Genomic DNA, 19677 nt, shown 5'->3' with positions numbered 1-19677 from the left:
GGGGTGAGGGGGTGAGGAGAGGTAAGGCGGGTGAGGGAGGTGAGGAGGGTGAGGGGGTGAGGGGTGAGGAGGGTGGAGTGGTGAGGAGGGGTGAGGAGGTAGGGCGGGTGAGGGGGTGAGGGTGAGGGGGGTGAGGAGGGGTGAGGGGTGGAGAGGTGAGGAGGGGTGAGGGCGTGAGGGGGGGTGAGGAGGGTGAGGGGGGTGAGGAGGGTGAGGGAAGTGAGGGGGTGAGGGAGGTGAGGAGGGTGAGAGGTGGGTGAGGGGGTGAGGAGGGTGAGGGGGTGAGGGGGGTGAGGAGGGTGAGGGGGGTGAGAGGGGTGAGGGGGTGAGGGGGTGAGGGGGGTGAGGGGGGTGAAGGGGTGAGGGGGTGAGGAGGGTGGGGAAGTGAGGGGTGAGGGGGTGAGGAGGGTGAGGGGGGGGAAGTGAGGGGTGAGGGAGGTGAGGAGGGTGAGGGGGTGAGGAGGGTGAGGGGGTGAGGGGGGTGAAGGGGGTGAGGGGGTGAGGGGGGTGAGGAGGGTGAGGGGGCTGAGGAGGGTGAGGGGGGTGAGGAGGGTGAAGAGGGTAAGGGAGGTGAGGGGGTGAGGGGGTGAGGGGGTGAGGAGGGTGAGGAGAGTAAGGCGGGTGAGGGGGGTGAGGAGGGTGAGGAGCGTGTGGGTGGTGACGGCCCAGATGAGGATGTGGAAGAGGCTGTGGCGATGATGGCGGTGAGGAACACCGTATGAGTAACGTTTCCTGAGCACGCGTGACTGCCAGGCTCCCTGCCAAGTGCATATCGGTTTTCTCATTTACAATAAGAATCTGAGGTAGAGACACCAGCACACCTATCTTACAGATGGGGAAACTGGGGTTTTAAAAACCTCACTTAAGCTTACGTGTGTGTCGCTTAGTCGCGTCTGACTCTCTGTGACCCCATGGACTGTGGCCCACTAGGCTCCTCTGCCCCTGGGACTCTCCAGGAAGAACACTGGAGCGGGCTGCCCTTCCCCTCTTCAGGGATCTTCCCGACCCAGGGATGACACCCAGGTCTCCCGCGCTGCGGGCAGACCCTTCAGCAGCTGAGCCACCAGGGGAGCCCCTCTCTTGAGGTCACACCACTACTAAGTGAGAAAGTTCTGGGCCTGGGATGGTAAGAAATACCTGCACACACACACCGCTTCCCGCTCTACCTCACGTCTGCCTAGAGAGGCGCCTCCTTCGCAGCGCTCCCCTGGCAGCTCCATGCCACTTTTTCTCAAGGTTCAAGGACCATATGTGGCACCATTTAGGCCTCTGCGAGTATGAAATTAACTGTCTTGTTTCATTGGCAGTTTCTTCTGGAGAAAAGAATGGGCATCCAACCCTGCTCTGTAACGTCCGAGCGGAGGCTTTGCAAGGTCCTCGCATTTACCGAGCTTATCTCCGTCCACAGCACAGCACCCCCTTCAGCAAGACCTGGGCTGCTTTATTCCAAATACACTGAGAGCCCCAAACTACCCTCTGGTTCTGGGGACCAGCCTGTGGGCCTCTTCACAGTACGCGGTTTGGGTACAATGATCCCTTCAAGTCCTGAAAATAAGCTACACTCTGACTCCATCAGTGTCAGCAATGCTCTGGGGCCTTCTTCACCAACTCTACATTAATATGACGCCAGTGACACTCAAGGAGTCATAACCTCAGGCTGGAGGGACACAGAGGTGACTCGGACACTGTCCCTGTCCTCAGTAACTGCTTCAAGCGACTGCTGCTTCTAAGCCATCTGGAGCCTCACCGTTCAAACCAATGTGCCACCTGATTCAAGCACAGTTCTCTTATCCTGGTCTACACACACCTTAAACTTCAAAAGAATCCTGGCAAAATGCAAAAACTTGCCTGGTAAACTGGAATTAGGTTTCATCCTTCCCTCATGAGTTGGAAGGGCTCCTGATGTTTGGGGTTCTCTGTCCACTGAAGTCCTGGGAATCAGAGCTCTGGAGTGCTGGTTCTGACCTGCCTTTCTAGGTCTTTCTATCCCATGTGAACACAGCAGAGACCCTCTCACGGGTGCTGCCAGCAATGGATTTTGAACTGAAACAGAAGTTAGTTCTTACCCGCTGGCATCCATCTTTTATGTCCCAGAGAACCCCAAAGTTCAGATTCCTGACACGGTGGAAAACAAGACCCCCAAGACACAGCTTTGGCTCTTTGTTTTCCAGCAGCCGCAGCCAGGCCTCGTCCCCCTGACCACAGCCCCTCGCTGCCCCCAGCCGCCACCCTGTGTCTCCAGCAAACTCCATCAAAGGCAAGAAGGCCACACACGCCTGCCCCTCATTCCTACACTCTGACTTCACGGGGCTGTTATCCCAGGGAGAAAACATCCTGAACTCGACGGCATGTTCTGCAAAACACTGTCTGAAATAGACCAAAACATATTTGGTAAAACTGCTCTTTGGCACAGGACTTTTAACAATGCTTTCTTTGGATGAGAAAAAATATTCATAATCCTCTTTCTTCACGAGGCTTGAATAACTCCTTCCAAAATGCTAAAAACACTGAAAAGAAATATCTCCCTTAGCTTCTTCAATAACTAAATCGCTTAAAAAAAAAAGCGGGAGAAAAGCAGAAAATCCAAAGATCTGGAGAGATTTAAGAGAAGTACCAGCAGAACACCCCATGCAGCCCCTGTGTGGATCCTGATTTGAACCAGAGGGTACAGACGTTTCTGAGACAGTAGGGCAAAAGCTGAGACTGAACTGGGCATTAGATGATGGTGAGAAATTATTAACAGTGTTAAGTATGATGATGGCACCACGCTTTTGTTTTCTAAAATGTTGCTTTCTGTTAGAGATACTAAATATTTATAGTCGAAATATATGTGCGATGAGCTGCAACAGGGGCGCTTCAGGTGGCGCTAGTGGTTAAGAACCCGCCTGCCAATGCAGGAGAAGCAAGAGAGCTGGTTCAATCCCTGGGTTGGGAAGACCCCCTGGAGGAGGACATGGCAACCCAATCTCAAGGACAGTGGAACCTGGCGGGTTATAGTCAACAGGGCTGCAAAGAGTTGGACATGACTCTTTTTCTGATTGTGTAATTGACTGTCTGGCCCCAAACCCAAAGGCAGGGAAGGATGGCAGCACCTGAAGCTGGATAACAGGGACATAGGAAGTCACTGTGCTGATGTCTATTTTTGAATGTTTCTGACATTTCCCATATGAAAAACTTTTTTTTTTTTCACTGTCTAGAAACGATTTCCTACAATATACAAAGTTTCAGACTTCCCTAGTAGTCCAGCGGCTAAGACTCCACACTTCCAATGCAGAGGGTCCAGGCTTCCCAGGTGGCGCTAGTGGTAAAGAACCCCATCTGTGAGATGTGAGAGACGTGTGTTCGATCCCTGGGTTGGGAAGATCCCCTGCAGGCGGGCATGGCAGCCCACTCCAGTATTCTTGCCCAGAGAATCCCATAGACAGAGGAGCCTGGGGGGCTACAGTCCATGGGGTCGCAGAGAGTTGGACAGGACGGAAGTGACTTAGCACAGCACGCACAAAGTATGTAAGATACTTGATACAGATGCTTAAGCAAAGCAAAAATGCTTTCATTTCTACAGTAACTCCCGTTTTCCAGATCAAGAGGTACAATGACTTGCGGAGGCCCTGAGCTGAAGCAGCCGGATCTGGACAAGGACTGGGCTTTCCCAAGCTGTGCAGCAGCGGGTGGCCTGTCCGCTGGCGTGCGCTTTACTTAAGATGGAAGGGAGGGTTGGGCCAAGACTGAGGGAGGGAAAGGGAAGGGATTCTGACAGGTAATTACTGCCAGGCTGACGGCCAGGGAAGACCAGAGAGCCAGGTCTGCCCTCGGGGGCAGATAGCACACACCTTCTTTTCGTCAGACACACCATTCAGATGCCAGGAGCTGTCACTCATTAAGTGGAACTTCGGACACACCGATTATAGTATATCCAGGAATCACGAAGACCTGGAAGCTTTTCCTCAGAGAAAACCTCATTCGTTATTCCAGAAAAACCTTCAACGCTGTCGTTACTGTGATTCACCTTCAGTCTAGTTATCACCTGGCAGCATAGAAACTCTTTATTTCCTAGGAAGAGCTGGCGAAGAAGGTCACACCTGGCTGCAGAAGTCGCTTATTCTAACGTGGCTCCTCCATCCGGGCAGACAAAAGTGGGCCTCTGTCACCTGATGCCAGTGCCAAGGAAGGGGGTGTGGGGGACGGAGCCAGCAGTGAGGGGGTGTGTGTGTGTGTAAGTTGCTTCAGTTGTGTCTGACTCTTTGAGACTCCACGGACTGTAACCCGCCAGGCTCCTCTGTCCATGGGGACTCTCCAGGCAAGAACACTGGAGTGGGCTATCATGCCCTTCTCCAGGGGATCTTCCTGACCCAGGGATTGAACCCACATCTCCTGCCCTGGCAGGCGGATCCTTTACCACGAGCGCCACATGGGAAGCTCAGTGGGGAGGGCAGACCCTGCAAAGGGGAAGGGCCACCTCGACCATCCACAGCTGGCACAGGGGTTGGAAGGGTGCCCGTGCTCCGGCTCACATGTTCTGAAACTTGTGCTTTTCCCTCAAGATCCTTTCAAACCCAAGGGAGACTTCTGGAGCTCCTAGAAAACCTTTCTTCTTTAGACAACTCTCACCACCAACTGTTCACACTTCGATTCTCTTTGGCACAATCCAGCCCCTACTCATTCTTAAGACTTCTAACTGGGAGGCACAGGAACATATTAAAAAGCCACAAACGTCAGGCTTCCCTGGGCGCTCCGTGGTAAAGAATCCGCCTGCCAAATGCAGGAGACACGGGTTCAAGCCTCGATCCAGGAAGATTCCCACATGTCACAGAGCAACCGAGCCTGTGCCACAAACTACTGAACCTGTACTCTAGAGCACAGGAGCTGCAACCAGAGCGCCACAGCTACTGAAATCCGTGTGCCCAGGGCCTGTGCTCCACAGGGGGAGAGGCCGCGGCGGGGGGAAGCCCGCACTCCACAAGAGGAGAGGCCGCGGCGGGGGGAAGCCCGCACACCGCAGCTGGAGAGCAGCCCCTGCGGGCCACAACTAGAGAAAAGCAAGCAGGGCAATGAAGACCCAGCACAGCCACAAAATAAAGCAAAGAATAAATAATAATTATTTTCTTAAAAAGCCATAAATGTCATTTCTGATGACCTCACTGGCGTGGCCTCTTAAGGGCTTTTCCACACAGTGGACGGAACAAGCATAGGAGGACCACCATGAGCACCACCCCGCGAGGCCCGCAGAGACTACCGCCACCGCTCTGGGAAGACTCCCACCAGCTGCACCATCCTCACGGGCCAGAGAGGCCCTGCCAGCTGAGCTGGCCTCAGACATCCCTGTCACTCAGGCCCCACCAGGCGACCAAGCCCCCACCACCAGCCGGGGTGAGGCCACCCTTCCTCACAGGCTCAAAGTGGCTGCTGAGGCACACCTTTCACACGGAGGCCTCCCACTCCATCTACGTGAGGACTGGGGCCAGAGAGAGGAGGACCCAGAGGACCCACCGCAGGGCCCCAGAAGGAAAGAAAACACTCGGGGCAGGGGGAAACTCATGAGACACTCCTCACCTTTGGATCCCTCTTGGTCACCAGGGTGTACAAGGTCTTCTTATTCAAATCGAAATGGCTGCAGACGTCTCTGGCGGCCTCGGGACCCTGGGTCACCATGGCGGCCATCAGGTTCAGGCAGGCTCGAGCCATCCTGTTCAGGACAAGCGGGACCTGGTGTCGTGACAGCAGGACCACAAAGGCCCCCTCGCCACGCCAGAAACCAGGAGGAAGGAAACACGGAGACATGCCCTTTCTTTAAGAAAAAAAATACCCTAACAAAATCTTCAAAGAAAGCTAAAAAACGGAGTCTGAGGACAATCCTAGAACATAAGATGAAGGCAGAGAGAAAATGGAGATGTCTCTCTCCAGTAAATCATCATGGAGCTGGACCCCACCCGCACCCAGTGCAGGCCAGAAGACTTCTGCACAGGGGACATCTCTAGATCCAAGAGCCTGGCTGCCTTTCCACCCTGCGGTAGGTTACTCAGAATCCGCGCCGACCGAGCACCTACATTCTATTTAAGTGCTGGGAAAACGGCAATTTACGAGACAGTCAAGGCCCCACCTTCATGCACCCTGCATCCCAGTGGAGGCAGACAGTGGGTCAGGAGATGGCTATGGATATTATGGCACACTTTCAGCTGTGGATGGGACGGTCAGAGAGGGCCTCCCTGAGATGACACCTCCGCAAGGCTGTGAAGGTGGAGAGAGGGAGTTTGCAAGGACCTAGGAGACAAGCCGTTGGGGGTTAAAAGGGCAGGTAGCGTTAAGGAGGTCTGGGGTGTTCCCCAGACCGCAGGGGGAGTGGCAGGGCGGGAGCAGTGGGACACATAGCAGCAGAGGAGTCGGTGACAGCAAGGGGACAGCCAACAACAGGAGGAGGGCACTGCCATAGCCTCGGAAACAGCTCAGCTCTGCGGGCGGGTAGAGGGAAGGTCACGTGCCCTCGTGGAGAGCTGAACGCTGACCAAGTCCAAGGCTAGTCCTGGCCATGTACAGGCGGCCAACTTACCTGTAACCCGAGGCATACAGGGACTCACAGATGAGCTTCATGTGGTTATTCATCAGCTTCTTCACAATGTTGGTTCCCACCACGTGAAAATGGGAAAGGTCACTGGCTGTCCGCAATAATATGGCCTCGAAAACTTGAAATATTAAAAGCATCTGCAAAGACAGAATCGAGGTGCTTACAAATCATCTCCTTTTCTTTTCCACCTCTACAGACACTTGTCTTAGCCACAGTTACCTGCAGGTTTAAATCTTTCAACCTGCCAGATCCTGAATCAAACACAGAGATTTGCCAGGCCCTGAGCTCTGGAATTAGCCTTGCTCCAAGAGTCTAGCTAAATAGAGAACAGCCTGCTTACAATTAAACCAAATGAAATTAAAAGAGAAATTTCTAGTAATGATTCCGCCTCACTGCTTTGGGGATATTCAGGTCTACAGCCTTACAGCAATAACCCTGAGACTTCAACAGGTTCATAAACACCTCAAATTCTGAACCCCTTTGGAAGCAGAAAACAACAGACAACTCAATATACGTCTGTACCTGGGACACACAATCTTTACCTATTTCCCTTCCGTTAAAGCAAACCATGCAGAAACCAAGTGTGTTTAGACAAGAATCTATGATCCTTCCTTCTGCTATTATTCACCAGTAACAAGTTAGCACTTTCCTCCAAAGGCTTTCAAAGGTTACAGCGCAAAAATGAATGTATCTCTACAGCCAGGCACAAAGCATCATTTTCAGTAGAAAGCTGGTAATATTTTGGAGATTTATATCACATTTTTCTTCATCAAGCTTAACGTAATAGTTGTTATTTAGTCACTCAGTTGTGTCCAACTCTTTTGCAACCCCGTGGACTGTAGCCCACCAGGCTCTTCTGTCCATGGGATTTTCCAGGCTAGAATACTGGAGTGGGTTGCCGTTTCTTTCTCCAGGGGATCTTTCCGGCCCAGGGATTGAACTTGGGTCTCCTGCTTGGTGGGTGACTCTTTACCACTGAGCCACCAGGAAGCCCTAACACAACAGTAGCACAAACTTTTGCTTTTCCCCATCAGGCCAGGTAAGAAAGAGCATACTTCACTTTCAGGGCGCTTCTCCCCACTCAGGAGCTGGAAAATCTCGGCACACTCCACAGAAATCTTGATGTACCCCTCCACAACATCATACACGTCTTCTCGGGGGAGCTTCTTAGCAGCGGAAACAAATGCCTCCAGGGCTGAAATGAGAGTCACGATCAGATGTTAATAAGGACAGTCTCTTTAGAAACAATCCGAGGTGCTACGGTGACAGAGGGAGATGGCTGGCAGGAAATAGCCAGGTGACCGGAAGTGGCCCATGACAAGATGGAACAGAGAAGCAGGGTGGAGACGGAGATCAAGAGAGCTCTTAAGTCTCTCCTTAAGTCATGGAGAGCATCTTTCAAAGGCACTGGTTGAGAGCAGAACCCTTCCTGATGCAGGAAACCTCCTGATGGGTTACTATCCGATGCTCCTGAGCATCCTCTGGGTCTTTATCAATGTAACCCTGCTCTCCATCTCCACCCCCCATCAACTGAAGGGGGCATAATGGATAAAGAAAATGTGGCATATCTATACACAGAAATACACATAAAAGGGACTTCCGGTGGTTAAAACTTTGCCTTCCAATGCAGGGGGGCAGGTCTCAACCCCTGGTCAAGGAGGCAAGATCCCAGAGGGCTCCTGGCCAAAAAAACACAAAACATAAAACAGAAACAATATTGTAACAAATTCAATAAAGACTTTAAAAAAGGGCCCACATCAGGGACTGCCCTGGTGGTCTACTGGCTAAGACCACATCAGGGAAGGGTCCACATCAGACTACCCTGGTGGTCTACTGGTTAAGACTCTGCTTCCACTGCAGAGGGCACGGGTTCGAGCCTTGGTTGGGGAACTCAGCTGGCACATGCTGTACAGTGCAGCCATACGTAAATAAGTGAGTGAACAAATAACTACAGCAAAATAAAGTGTTTTTAAACTGGTCCATATCAAAAAAAACAAAGGAAAGAAATACACACAATGGAATATTATTCAGCCTTTAAAAAAGGACACTGGGGACTTTTCTGGTGGGCCAGTGGTTAAGACTCCAAGCTTCCACCGCAAGAGGTGCAGGTTCAATCCTAAGATCCCACATGCCACTCAGTGCAGCCAAAATTAAAAAAATAAAAAAAAGAAAGTAGGAAACTTTACCTTTTGCAACATTCTATATGAACCCTGAAGGTAGTAAATGAAACAAGTTAGGGAAAGACAAATACTGTATGTTCTCACTTACACATGCCATATAAAAACGGCAGGGCCCATCTGATTCTTACCATTTGATCTCTACCCCAGCAACAGCCCCTTCTAAATAATGAACAAATGAATGAATGAAATGTATGTGCTTAGTCACTCAGTCATGTTCAACTCTGAAACCCTTTGGACTGTAGCCCACCAGGCTCCTCTGTCCATGGGATTTTTCAGGCAAGAATACTAGAGTGGGTTGCCATTTTCTTCCCCAAAAACTAATGAACAAATGAATGAATGAAATGTATAATTCTGTGCTAAAGCAGGTATCATCTTCCTAGCACTAGCTAGCAGATGCAGATATCAAACCTTAAAAAAAAAAAAAATCTGTGGAAGACAAACTAGAAACTGAGGATATTCTGGCCATGAACTTAATAATTTTTCACTTGAGAGAAACACTGTCACGGTTTCATTTTGACACAATGCCAATGTTTCCACATATTAGCCTAATTCGATTGTGTTTTGCCCTCATAATTTAAATACTTTCTAATGGATTACAAGAAGTTGTGCAGGGTGATCACACTTTTCAAAAAGTGAAATTATAGAATCTACTTCATATCAGTCACTAATCTTGGTCAACTGACAGGCCCTGCGGGGGCTTCACGTGATAGCTTATTACATGTTCTCGGGTCAGTGTGAGTGGTGGAGAATCAAAGCTACGCAAAACAGAGCTGAGAGGCATGGCAGTAACTGCAAACCGGCTCACGGAACAGCCCCGAACTGACTCTTGAGCAATCCCATGGACTATAGCCCTCTGTCCATGATATTCTACATGGAGAATACTGGAGTTGGTTGCCATGCCCTTCTCCAGGGGATCTTCCCGACCCAGAAATCGAACCTGGGTCTCCTTCATTGCAGGCAGATTCTTTACCGACTGAGCTATGAGGGAAGCCCCCGACTCACAGCCAGGACTCCATAAATATCTGCTGTGATGAATGAGGAGTACATTTATCCACTTTCCTAACAATTGCAATAAAAAGAATTTTAGAGCTTGCCGACAGATGCTGCCCGGGCAGGGGAAGCATGTACTCGCAGGAAATTGTCACCATCAAGCAAATCGTGGCCCTGGAATCCCCGGCACCCAGGTCTCGGTTTCCCGACTGCAAATCGGGAGGCTGGGCTTTGACCCTCGCTGCAGAAAGGAGCTGCTGCGTCTGCACACGGAGGCCCCACGCAGACAGAAGCTCGCGCTCTCTTCCCCCCTGCACTCACCCGGCCCCGCGCCCTGCGGCTCCCTCAGCTGAGCCTTGAAGCTCACGCCCGTGAGCTCTTCGGTGCGGGCCCGCTTGGTTGCGCCGGCCGGGGCAGCCGCGCCGTCCCGGCCGCCCGAGACCTTCCTCTTGGGGACCCCCATGGCCAAGAGGGCGGGGGCGCGCCGGGATCCACGCGGCCGGAGACCTGGCGGAAGCAAACACGCGGTGACCCAGCCAGCGTCTCAGGGATCACACGTGGGCTGAACGGGGGCGGGGCCGGCGGAAGGGGCGGGGCATCGAGGGAAAAGTCGGCGGAAGAGGCGGGGCCTGTGAGCAGCGGGGGCCGGCGGAAATCCGGTAGTGGAGGTAAACGGTTTTTGAGTCCCGTTTCCCGTGTGGTGCTACGGTCGCAGCTGGGGCGCTGGTTGCTCGGGAGCGAGGCGACACTCTCCGCAACACACTCCCCTTCCCCCGCTCGGCCGCGGCGAGGAGAGGGCCTTCGGCGGCCCTTCTCGAGGGTTCTTAGCAAGAAGAACCCTCAAATCCTCCGCTCCCGAAGGGCGCGAGCCCAGACCCGTGGTCGCAGTACAGTCAGATCGTTCTTGCCCTGAGGGTGCTCTGCTGTGGCCTCTGCAACGTGATTAACACGCGGCGGGATTCGATGCTTTGTTTAGAGTCGAAGTCCTGTTGGTGGGTCGGGAGGGTTGGATGCCCCTGGCTAATAGATTGAAGGCGGGAGGAGAAGCGGACGACAGAGGAAGAGATGGTTGGATGGCATCACCGACTCAATGGACATGAGTTTAAGCAAGCTCCAGGAGATGGTGAAAGACAGGGAAGCCTGATGTGCTGCAGTCCATGGGGTCCAAAGGAGTCAGACAAGACTGAGCGACTGAACTTAATTGCGGGCGGGCTTGTTGCGGGGAGGTCCTTGGTCAGGCAACCGGTCCGAAGTCGTGCGGATGTTCCTAACCCCGACTCTTAGCTTATCTCACCTCTCGGACAAAGACAGGCTTGTCTGGTGGGATGTCATCGCAGACTGACAAACTAATGGGAGGACGGGCACCCTTTCGGCCCTGCAGGTGGGAGGAGAGGATCAAATGAAGTCACGTCTGTCAAAACCCCTCGTGGAACACGTGACAGCGAAGCCAGCTGTTGCCAAGCGGAGAAAATTATGCCATGCGTGCAAAACTCCTTTCACGGGGGGCAAAAGGACTGTGTGTCTTTGTAAGATGTTACTCGTTGACTTGAGAGCCGCATGAAATATTCTGAAATGGAGGCATCAATAAATAAGTAAAAGCAGGCTGGTGCATTCCTTAATACACCTTCATCAGTACTTGGTTGTGTGTTGAAATAAATCATGAACCAGGTGATGAGATGAGTGATTTGGTGATTCCTGGAATCATCCATTAGCTCGCCCTCTGCTTTGAGGAAATGCTTTCCTGTGCTCTGTAAGCAGGTCTGTATTGAACTAAGGACGTGGGCGTTTTTTTGTGACTGTTGAAGTTCCAGAGTCTCTAATAGGAAACGTCTATGGGAATGACCCTGAGCCCCTGACCTGGCAAGACTATTGTGCTTGTGGAAATGCTTACCTTGTAGGCAGGTCAGAGAAAGTGGCCTGACCAGATACCAGTTCTTGCAGCAATATTAAGAGACGGATATACCCAAAATTCAGGCTGTAAAAGGTGATACTCTTTGTTAGTAAAAACAGACTTAATTCTTTTTTAAAAAAACTTTATTTAATATTGGAGTATAACAGATAAGAATGTTGCGATAGTTTCAGGTGGACAGCAAAGGGATTCAGCCATACATATACATGTATCCATTTTCCCCAAATTCCGCTCCCATCCAGGCTGCCACATAATGCTGAGCAGAGTTCTCTGTGCTATACAGTGGGTCCTTGTATCCATTTTAAATATAGCAGTGTGTAGATGTCCATCCCAAGCTCCCTAACTATCCCGTTCCCCCAACGTTCCCCGCCCCCCCCCCAACCGTGCCCCCCAACCATGAGTTTGTTCTCTAAGACAGACTTAATTTCGACTAATTGTCAATATGTGTTCTTTTCTGTGGTTTATTGCCAACCATCAAGTTTGTTTTCAACCAGAGTGGACCTGACTGAAGAGACAGGAGGGAGCAGAAGAGAGATGTAGGAAACAGTCAAAAACTATTCAGTTTCTGCCTGTGTGGCCTTGGGCATGTTATCAGCTCTCTACAAAAAGGGAGTGAGTGGGAGAACTTGCCAGTACTACCCAGCTGATGGGTGCTGGACCATTCACCCAGTGTTTCCTACTGCTACTGCTAAGTCACTTCAGTCGTGTCCAACTCTGTGCGACCCCGTAGACGGCAGCCTTCCAGGCTACTCCGTCCATGGGATTCTCTAGGCAAGAGTACTGGAGTGGGGTGCCATTGCCTTCTCCAGTGTTTCCTAACCTCAGTTTAAACACCAAGAAAGAGAAGTTGTTGCCCATCCCAACCTTAGCCAGAGACATACCAGATGGAGTATGGCTCAGAAGACCAGGTGGGTGCTTCAGACTAAGTCAGCTTGGTGCAGTGAATCATTGGTCGCTAACCCAACTTGTTCAGATATGAGGCTCACCAGTCAGCCTCTGGATGGTGACATCCTTTCTATGTAACAAGCCTGAATGGAGAGAAAGGGCTTTATTTGCCCCAAGAACACTCCAGTCTACTGAAAATAAGCACCACTATTCCTAGGACATTCTCAGCGGGCACCCACTTCAGGGTCCTTGTGCTTGCTGTTACCACCTCTGAAACTCTGCCCAGGCCTCACGTGGCTCATCTTCTGACTGCATGTGGGCTCTTGCTCTCCACCTCTCATTCCCTAGCTTCGTACCCTCCTCTGTTTTCCTTTGTCGCCTTTATCACCTGCTGTTGTTCAGTCGCTCAGGCATGTCCAACTCTTGGCGACCCCATGGACTGCAGCACACCAGGCTTCCCTGTCCTTCACTATCTCCTGGAGTTTACTCAAGCTCATGTCCATTGAGTCAATGATGCCATCCAACCATCTCAGCCTCTGTCACCCCCTTCTCCTTACCTACTAGTAACATCAGATAATTATTTGTCAGACTTGTTTACTAAAATGTGCATTCTATAATGACACAAAAGAAAATTCAGTGCTTTGTTTTCACTGCCAAGAACAGGGCTTGGCAGCTCATAGGGCTCAATAAATATTTGTCAATTAGATAAATGTCTATATAAATGAATAGAGACCTGGGTCTTGATGTCAGTCTATTTGAAAAGATAGGTTGACTAGGTATGCTGTCAAAAAGCCTCAGAATGCAGGTTTTCCAGTCCACAAGCTTATAAAGACTTTTCCAGTCTACAAGCTGGCACCTGGACTGTGCTGAATTAGCCAAAGGAAGAGTCCAGCCTCTAATCGCCCACCAGTTCATCTCCTCTGGCCATACTTCTCATTCACATCTGGTAAGTGAGTGTGCCTATTTACTCCTATTTCAATATCACAGAGTTAAACTCAAGTTCTAGAAAGGGGTAAAAGGGGATGCTCTATCAAAGACCCTGTCAAGTTCGTGTGAAAGCACGTTTATCACAAACTCTCAGGATGTCAGAAGGATACCTTGTATTCACAAGATGAAGTTGTCTTGACAATTTACCCTGCCTCATTTCATTGGTTAACAGCTTGTGAATGCAATCACATTACACAGAGGAGAGGTATGGAATTCCTTTCTCTCCTGATACAAATTTTAGTCTCTTTAGTATGGCATTTGCCTGCGATCAAGACTATTCCACTGTCTGTTTTTCAGTGAGAATAATGAAGCATTCTTTCAAAGACAGTTACTTGAACTCCAGTGAAAGACACAGTGTGCATAGGCTAGAAGAGACAAGTAAACCTACATCATATTTGCTGTGTGCATTGCACTAGACAGCCAGCCATAATAGATTCAGAAAAGTGTTACACAGCAGCCTTACCCTTAAGAGATTTACAGTGTCACTGAGAACATGACTCATCTGATAAGTTCAATCACAACAGAATTTAACGAAGAACCGAAGATGCTATTAGATGTTGCAAGACCATATAATAATTATTAAAGAAATTATTAATATTTGAGCAGTAGATACATCACACTAGTATGATCCAGGTTAAGTCATTGTGAATTTCTTACTGAAGAAAGATAAGAAAACATAAGCATCAAATTTGTCCTTTTTTCTTCTCTGAGACTAAATTGAAGAAGAGCAGAAAATGTTCCCTTCTTGTCCAATATGGAATACACTAGCCATAAGTGCAAGGCCAGGCGATAAAAATCATGACAGATGACATTTGTCTTCTTAAATTTCCCCAGGTCCACTCTCTGCTCACCCACCTCCCCACACATGCACACGGCAGCTTCTTGCTGCTCCCATCTTCCCAAAGCCCCAACAGCTACAACTTTCCAAAATTTCTATCCCTGGAAGCACTTATTTTTCTGCCTCACTCCCTATGCTAAGTCCCCCTTCTTCTCTACCCTTTCTCCTTAACCTGTTTCCTTACAAAAGCTGTTTCTAGCTGGTCATCAGAAAAGAGAGAAATTTGGTAAATTCACCATAAGAGGGGCTCCCAGGTGGCTGGCTCAGTGGTAAAGAATCCACCTGCCAGTGCCGGAGATGTGACTTTCATCCCTGGGTCGGGAAGAGCCCCGAGAGAAGGAAACGGCACCCACTCCAGTATTCCTGCCTGGAGAATCCCAGGGACAGACCCTGGCGGGCTACAGCCCACGGGGTTGCAAAGAGTCGGACACAGATGATAGACCAAACAACAACAACCACCACAAGGTGTTAGAGAATAATATCAACTTGCAGCCAATCCACAAATGGTCTATTCATTAAAAGAGGACATTTGGAGATCACAACTCCCCAGAAGAATTTCTTGTAGGTGTGTTTTAGTCACTGTGGCAATGAATGGGGGCTGGGGTGGGGGTATTCTGAAGATTCTGAGTGAATCTGCTTGTGAATTCCAGCCATTATGCCATATACTGCATTTTATACTTGTGCGGGGCGGGAAGGAGGGGGGGCGGGGGGATGCCCTCATGTTTAAAAATATACTTCCAAATCCATTTGAGAGTGAAAAAACGTGAAGTCGCTGAGTCTTATCCGATTCTCTGTAACCCCACTGACTGTAGCCTAAGTACTGGAGTGGGATTTCCTTCTCCAGGGGATCTTCCTGACCCAGGGATCAAACCCGGGTCTCCCACATTGTAGGCAGGCACTTTACCCTCTGAGCCACCAGGGAACCCCTTGCACTGATTCTGCTAGGACAAGTCCCACAGGAGTCATATCCTCAATAAATATATATTGTATTGGTGACCAGATCTCAGACCAGACTCTTCAAAAATACTAGGTTTATTGAGTTGATGGCCCTATTCTTTCAGCAGCAAAATGGGGCAAAATCCATACCCAGTTTAGAGATTAAAATGTTAATGATAAATTTCAAAGCTATTGTGAAAACTAGTTTAACCTCTTAGTCACTGAATAGAAATATGAAAAAATACAAACAATCTGAATGTCAATGTATTCAAATTAATTGATGGTGTGAGAACTTTATACGCATAAACAGAATATATTTTATTCTTAAATATAATGGAATTGTCACAAAAATGGACAATCTCCTAGGCCACAAAGAAGGCCCAAATTCATTCCCCCCAAATTAATATCATACAGACCATGTTCTCTGACCATCAGGCAGTAAAATTTGACCTTGATAATAAAAAGATAGGCTTTTTTAAATCTCATAAGCCTATGAGAGAGAAAAAATAATTCCAAATAATCCTTGGGAAGCACTAGGGAATTTATGAAAGACTTGGAATGCAATAAAATGGGCACGTCACATTGCTTAATCTGTGGGACACAAGTCTTAGAGGAAAATTTATAGCTTGAAGCACATTTATCTTAAAGCAAGAAAGACTGAAAACAAATGAACTGATAATACATATTCAAATCAAGAAATTGGGGAAAGTGCAATAGAATAACCAAAATAAGAAGAAAAAGGAAGCAAAGATAAGGAGCCAAGTCAATTACAAATAGAATGAGAAAAACAATAGAGAATATTCACAAACAAACAGCTGACTGCTTTGGTTTTTAGATTAAGTAAACATACCTATGGCAAGATCCGTGAGGATGGAAAAATAAAGGATGCAGAACAACAAAACACAGGAGTAAAACATTATATAAACATAAATTTTAAATAGCAAATATTTAAATATAATTACAAATGTATTTAGAAACAACTATTCAAAAACCTTTCAAAATGACTGCACGACATCTTTAAGGAGAACACGGTAGAAGAAGACCTTACTAACTAGGCAGTAAAGTATTCATGGAGAATGTCTTCACGGTGCAGATTTGTTAAGCCTTTCTAAGTGAGGCTATGAAAGAATCTGTTGCCATTCCAGTCAAACTCAAGAAACTAAGAAAATCCACAATGAATTTGTATAGAAAAATAAATGTCTGTGAATAGCTAACTCAAAAAGAATTCTTTTTTTTTTTTTTGGATAAAGACATATCTTAAAGTTATAATAATCAAATTAGAATGGTAATGGTGAAAAAAAAAAGAAGTCAAAGAACCTTCAGTGCAGTTCAGTCTCTTAGTCGTGTTGGACTCTTTGTGACCCCATGAATCGCAGCACGTCAGGCCTTCCTGTCCGTCACCAACTCCCAGAGTTTACCCAAACTCATGTCCATTGAGTTGGTGATGCCACCCAGCCATCTCATCCTCTGTCATCCCTTTCTCTTCCTGCCCCCAATCCCTCCCAGCATCAGAGTCTTTTCCAATGAATCAACTCTTCACATGAGGTGGCCAAAGTATTGGAGTTTCAGCTTCAGCATCAGTCCTTCCAATGAACACCCAGGATTGATCACCTTTAGGATGGACTGGTTGGATCTCCTTGCAGTCCAAGGGACTCTCAAGAGTCTTCTCCAACACCACAGTTCAAAAGCATCAATTCTTCAGCACTCAGCTTTCTTCACAGTCCAACTCTTACATCCATACATGACCAATGGAAAAACCATAGCCTTGACTAGATAGACCTTTGTTGGCGAAGTAATATCTCTGCTTTTGAATATGCTATCTAGGTTGGTCATAACTTTCCTTCCAAGGAGTAAGCGTCTTTTAATTTCATGGCTGCAATCACCATCTGCAGTGATTTTAGAGCCCCCAAAAATGAAGTCTGACATTGTTTCCACTGTTTCCCCATCTATTTCCCATGAAGTGATGGGACCAGATGCCATGATCTTCGTTTTCTGAATGTTGAGCTTTAAGCCAACTTTTTCACTCTCCTCTTTCACTTTCATCAAGAGGCTTTTTAGTTCCTCTTCACCTTCTGCCATAAGGGTGGTGTCATCTGCATATCTGAGGTTATTGATACTTCTCCTGGCAATCTTGCAGATGTTCAAGCTGGTTTTAGAAAAGGCAGAGGAACCAGAGATCAAATTGCCAACATCCGCTGGATCATGGAAAAAGCAAGAGAGTTCCAGAAAAACATCTATTTCTGCTTTATTGGCTATGCCAAAGCCTTTGACTGTGTGGATCACAAGAAACTGTGGAAAATTCTGAAAGAGATGGGAATACCAGACCACCTGACCTGCCTCTTGAGAAACCTGTATGCAGGTCAGGAAGCAACAGTTAGAACTGGGCATGGAACAACAGACTTGTTCCAAATAGGAAAAGGAGTATGTCAAGGATGTATATTGTCACCCTGCTTATTTAACTTATATGCAGAGTACATTATGAGAAATGCTGGGCTGGAAGAAGCACAAGCTGGAATCATAACCTTCGGGAACAGAATACAGACTCACAAAAACCTGTATCATGGAAGTATAGGTTAACAACTCTGAAACTGCTTTTCATGTATACTGGGGTTGAATTGATAAGCAAATGGATGGATGATAATGAGGGTCAGGTTTCTCACTGCTAAAGAGGGTAGATACTTATAAGCAAAAAGGTAAGGCTAAAATTAGGGCTTCCCTGGTAGCCCAGCTGGTAAAGAATCTTCCTGCAGAGCAGGAGACCCAGATTCAGTTCCTGGGTTGGGAAGATCCCCTGGAGAAGGGATAGGCTACCTGCTCTAGTATTCATGGTCTTCTCCGGTGGATCAGATGGTAAAGAATCCACCTGCAATGCAGGGGACCTGAGTTTGACCCCTGGGGTTGGGAAGACTGGAGGAGGGCTTGGCAACCCACTCCAGTCTTCTTGCCTGGAGAATCCTATGGACAGAGGAGCCTGGTGGGCTACAGCCAATGGGCTCACAAAGAGTTCTACACGACTGAATGACTAAACACAGCACAGCAAGGCTAGAATGAACCTGTGGACTGGATAAAGCCTGGAGACATTGGTGGCCTCGTATTTAATCTAATATAAAGAGACAAATTGATACAGAAATAAGTATAGATATTTGTTGTACCTGGATTTGTACCCATGTATATATTTCCCAGCTCTTTTCACTGACAGAACTTATAAGCAGTGATACCCCAATAGCACTGAGCATACCCAACACCCACATCTTGATTTCTAATACCATTATCAAATAAAAGGAACCAGGACTCCTTGAAGAAATGGCTGTGACAGGGCACATATGAAATGAGCCCAGAGCATCTTGTAGTACCATAAAGTAAGAAATGCTTTAAGTGGTGGGTGGGGGAGTGGGGGGCAACTATATGTCAAAGGGACCTAGGAACCAACCTGAGATAGTTCCCACTGGAACAATTTGTGACAAAATAATTAACAATTTGAATGAAAAATAATCCAAACAATTGGATTATAATCTCAGGTATAAATTAATGTCTATATTGATTAAAGATTATTGAAAAATAAATAAATGGGAGAGAAGGTCTTCCTTACAAGGTAAGCTTCCGTACAAATACTTCCTACAAAAGTAATCCCAATAATATATATAGATATTCCTTGATGTTCACACACTCCCTCCCCCATCCTCCAGTGTAGGCTTGGTGACCAACTTCCAAAGATTAGAGTATGGCAAAGGAAAAATGGTTGCTTTATAGTGGAGAAACATGACAACCACTACCTTAATTAAGTGATGGAGGTTAACATCACCAGTAGTAAGTGATGTTGCTACCGTGCACCCTGATGTGATGAGAAGGGTATTTCCCATTTAGAGGATCCTTCCCCAAATCCATGACCCCAATCATATTAAAGACGTCAGACAAATCTAAGTGGAGGGCCAGTCTAAAAAGATACATCACCCATACTCTTTAAAACTGTCGAGATCATGAAAAACAAGGAAAAACCAGGAAACTGTCAAAGATCAGATGCGGTTGCAGAGACATGACAACTAAACACACTTTGATGCCCTGGACTGGATTCTGGGACAGAAAAAGGGGCACTACTGGAAGAGTTAGTGAAATAACGAATAAAGTCTGGAGTTAATGGCAATGTACCAAAGTTGGTCTCTTAGTTTGAACAAGAGTACCAAAATATGCATGAAATCTGTGGCCATTAGATGAAACTGGGTGAGGCTGTACCAAATTCCTCTCTTCAGATTTTCTGCAAATCTAGAATTATTCCAAGATTTAACATGTATTCAAAAGAAAACCAAGACCTATGCATATATAAGAACTTGATAAATGGCAAAGATGGCACTCCTCGCTAACAATAGGTTTTCCAGCAGAACGCAGGTGTCGTGAA

General features: G+C 47.8%; 1 protein-coding gene across 2 annotated transcripts in view; it reads right to left on the bottom strand.

Moving 5' to 3' along the window:
- The window catches only part of URB1 (URB1 ribosome biogenesis 1 homolog (S. cerevisiae)), a 76985-nt gene extending 66700 nt beyond the window's left edge, over positions 1-10285 (bottom strand). For both annotated transcript variants that reach the window (XM_018047870.1, XM_018047918.1), the window contains exons 1-4: positions 10051-10285; positions 7615-7754; positions 6545-6696; positions 5551-5683 (exon numbers count right to left, since the gene is read on the bottom strand). In XM_018047870.1, the coding sequence (XP_017903359.1) occupies positions 5551-5683; positions 6545-6696; positions 7615-7754; positions 10051-10192 (567 nt within the window). In that variant the 5' untranslated portion in view covers positions 10193-10285. The remainder of the gene's footprint in view (positions 1-5550; positions 5684-6544; positions 6697-7614; positions 7755-10050) is intronic.

Source organism: Capra hircus, chromosome 1 (assembly GCF_001704415.2).
Source record: "Capra hircus breed San Clemente chromosome 1, ASM170441v1, whole genome shotgun sequence".
Classification (NCBI taxonomy): domain Eukaryota; kingdom Metazoa; phylum Chordata; class Mammalia; order Artiodactyla; family Bovidae; genus Capra; species Capra hircus.
This window is presented reverse-complemented; position numbering and strand designations above follow the sequence as displayed.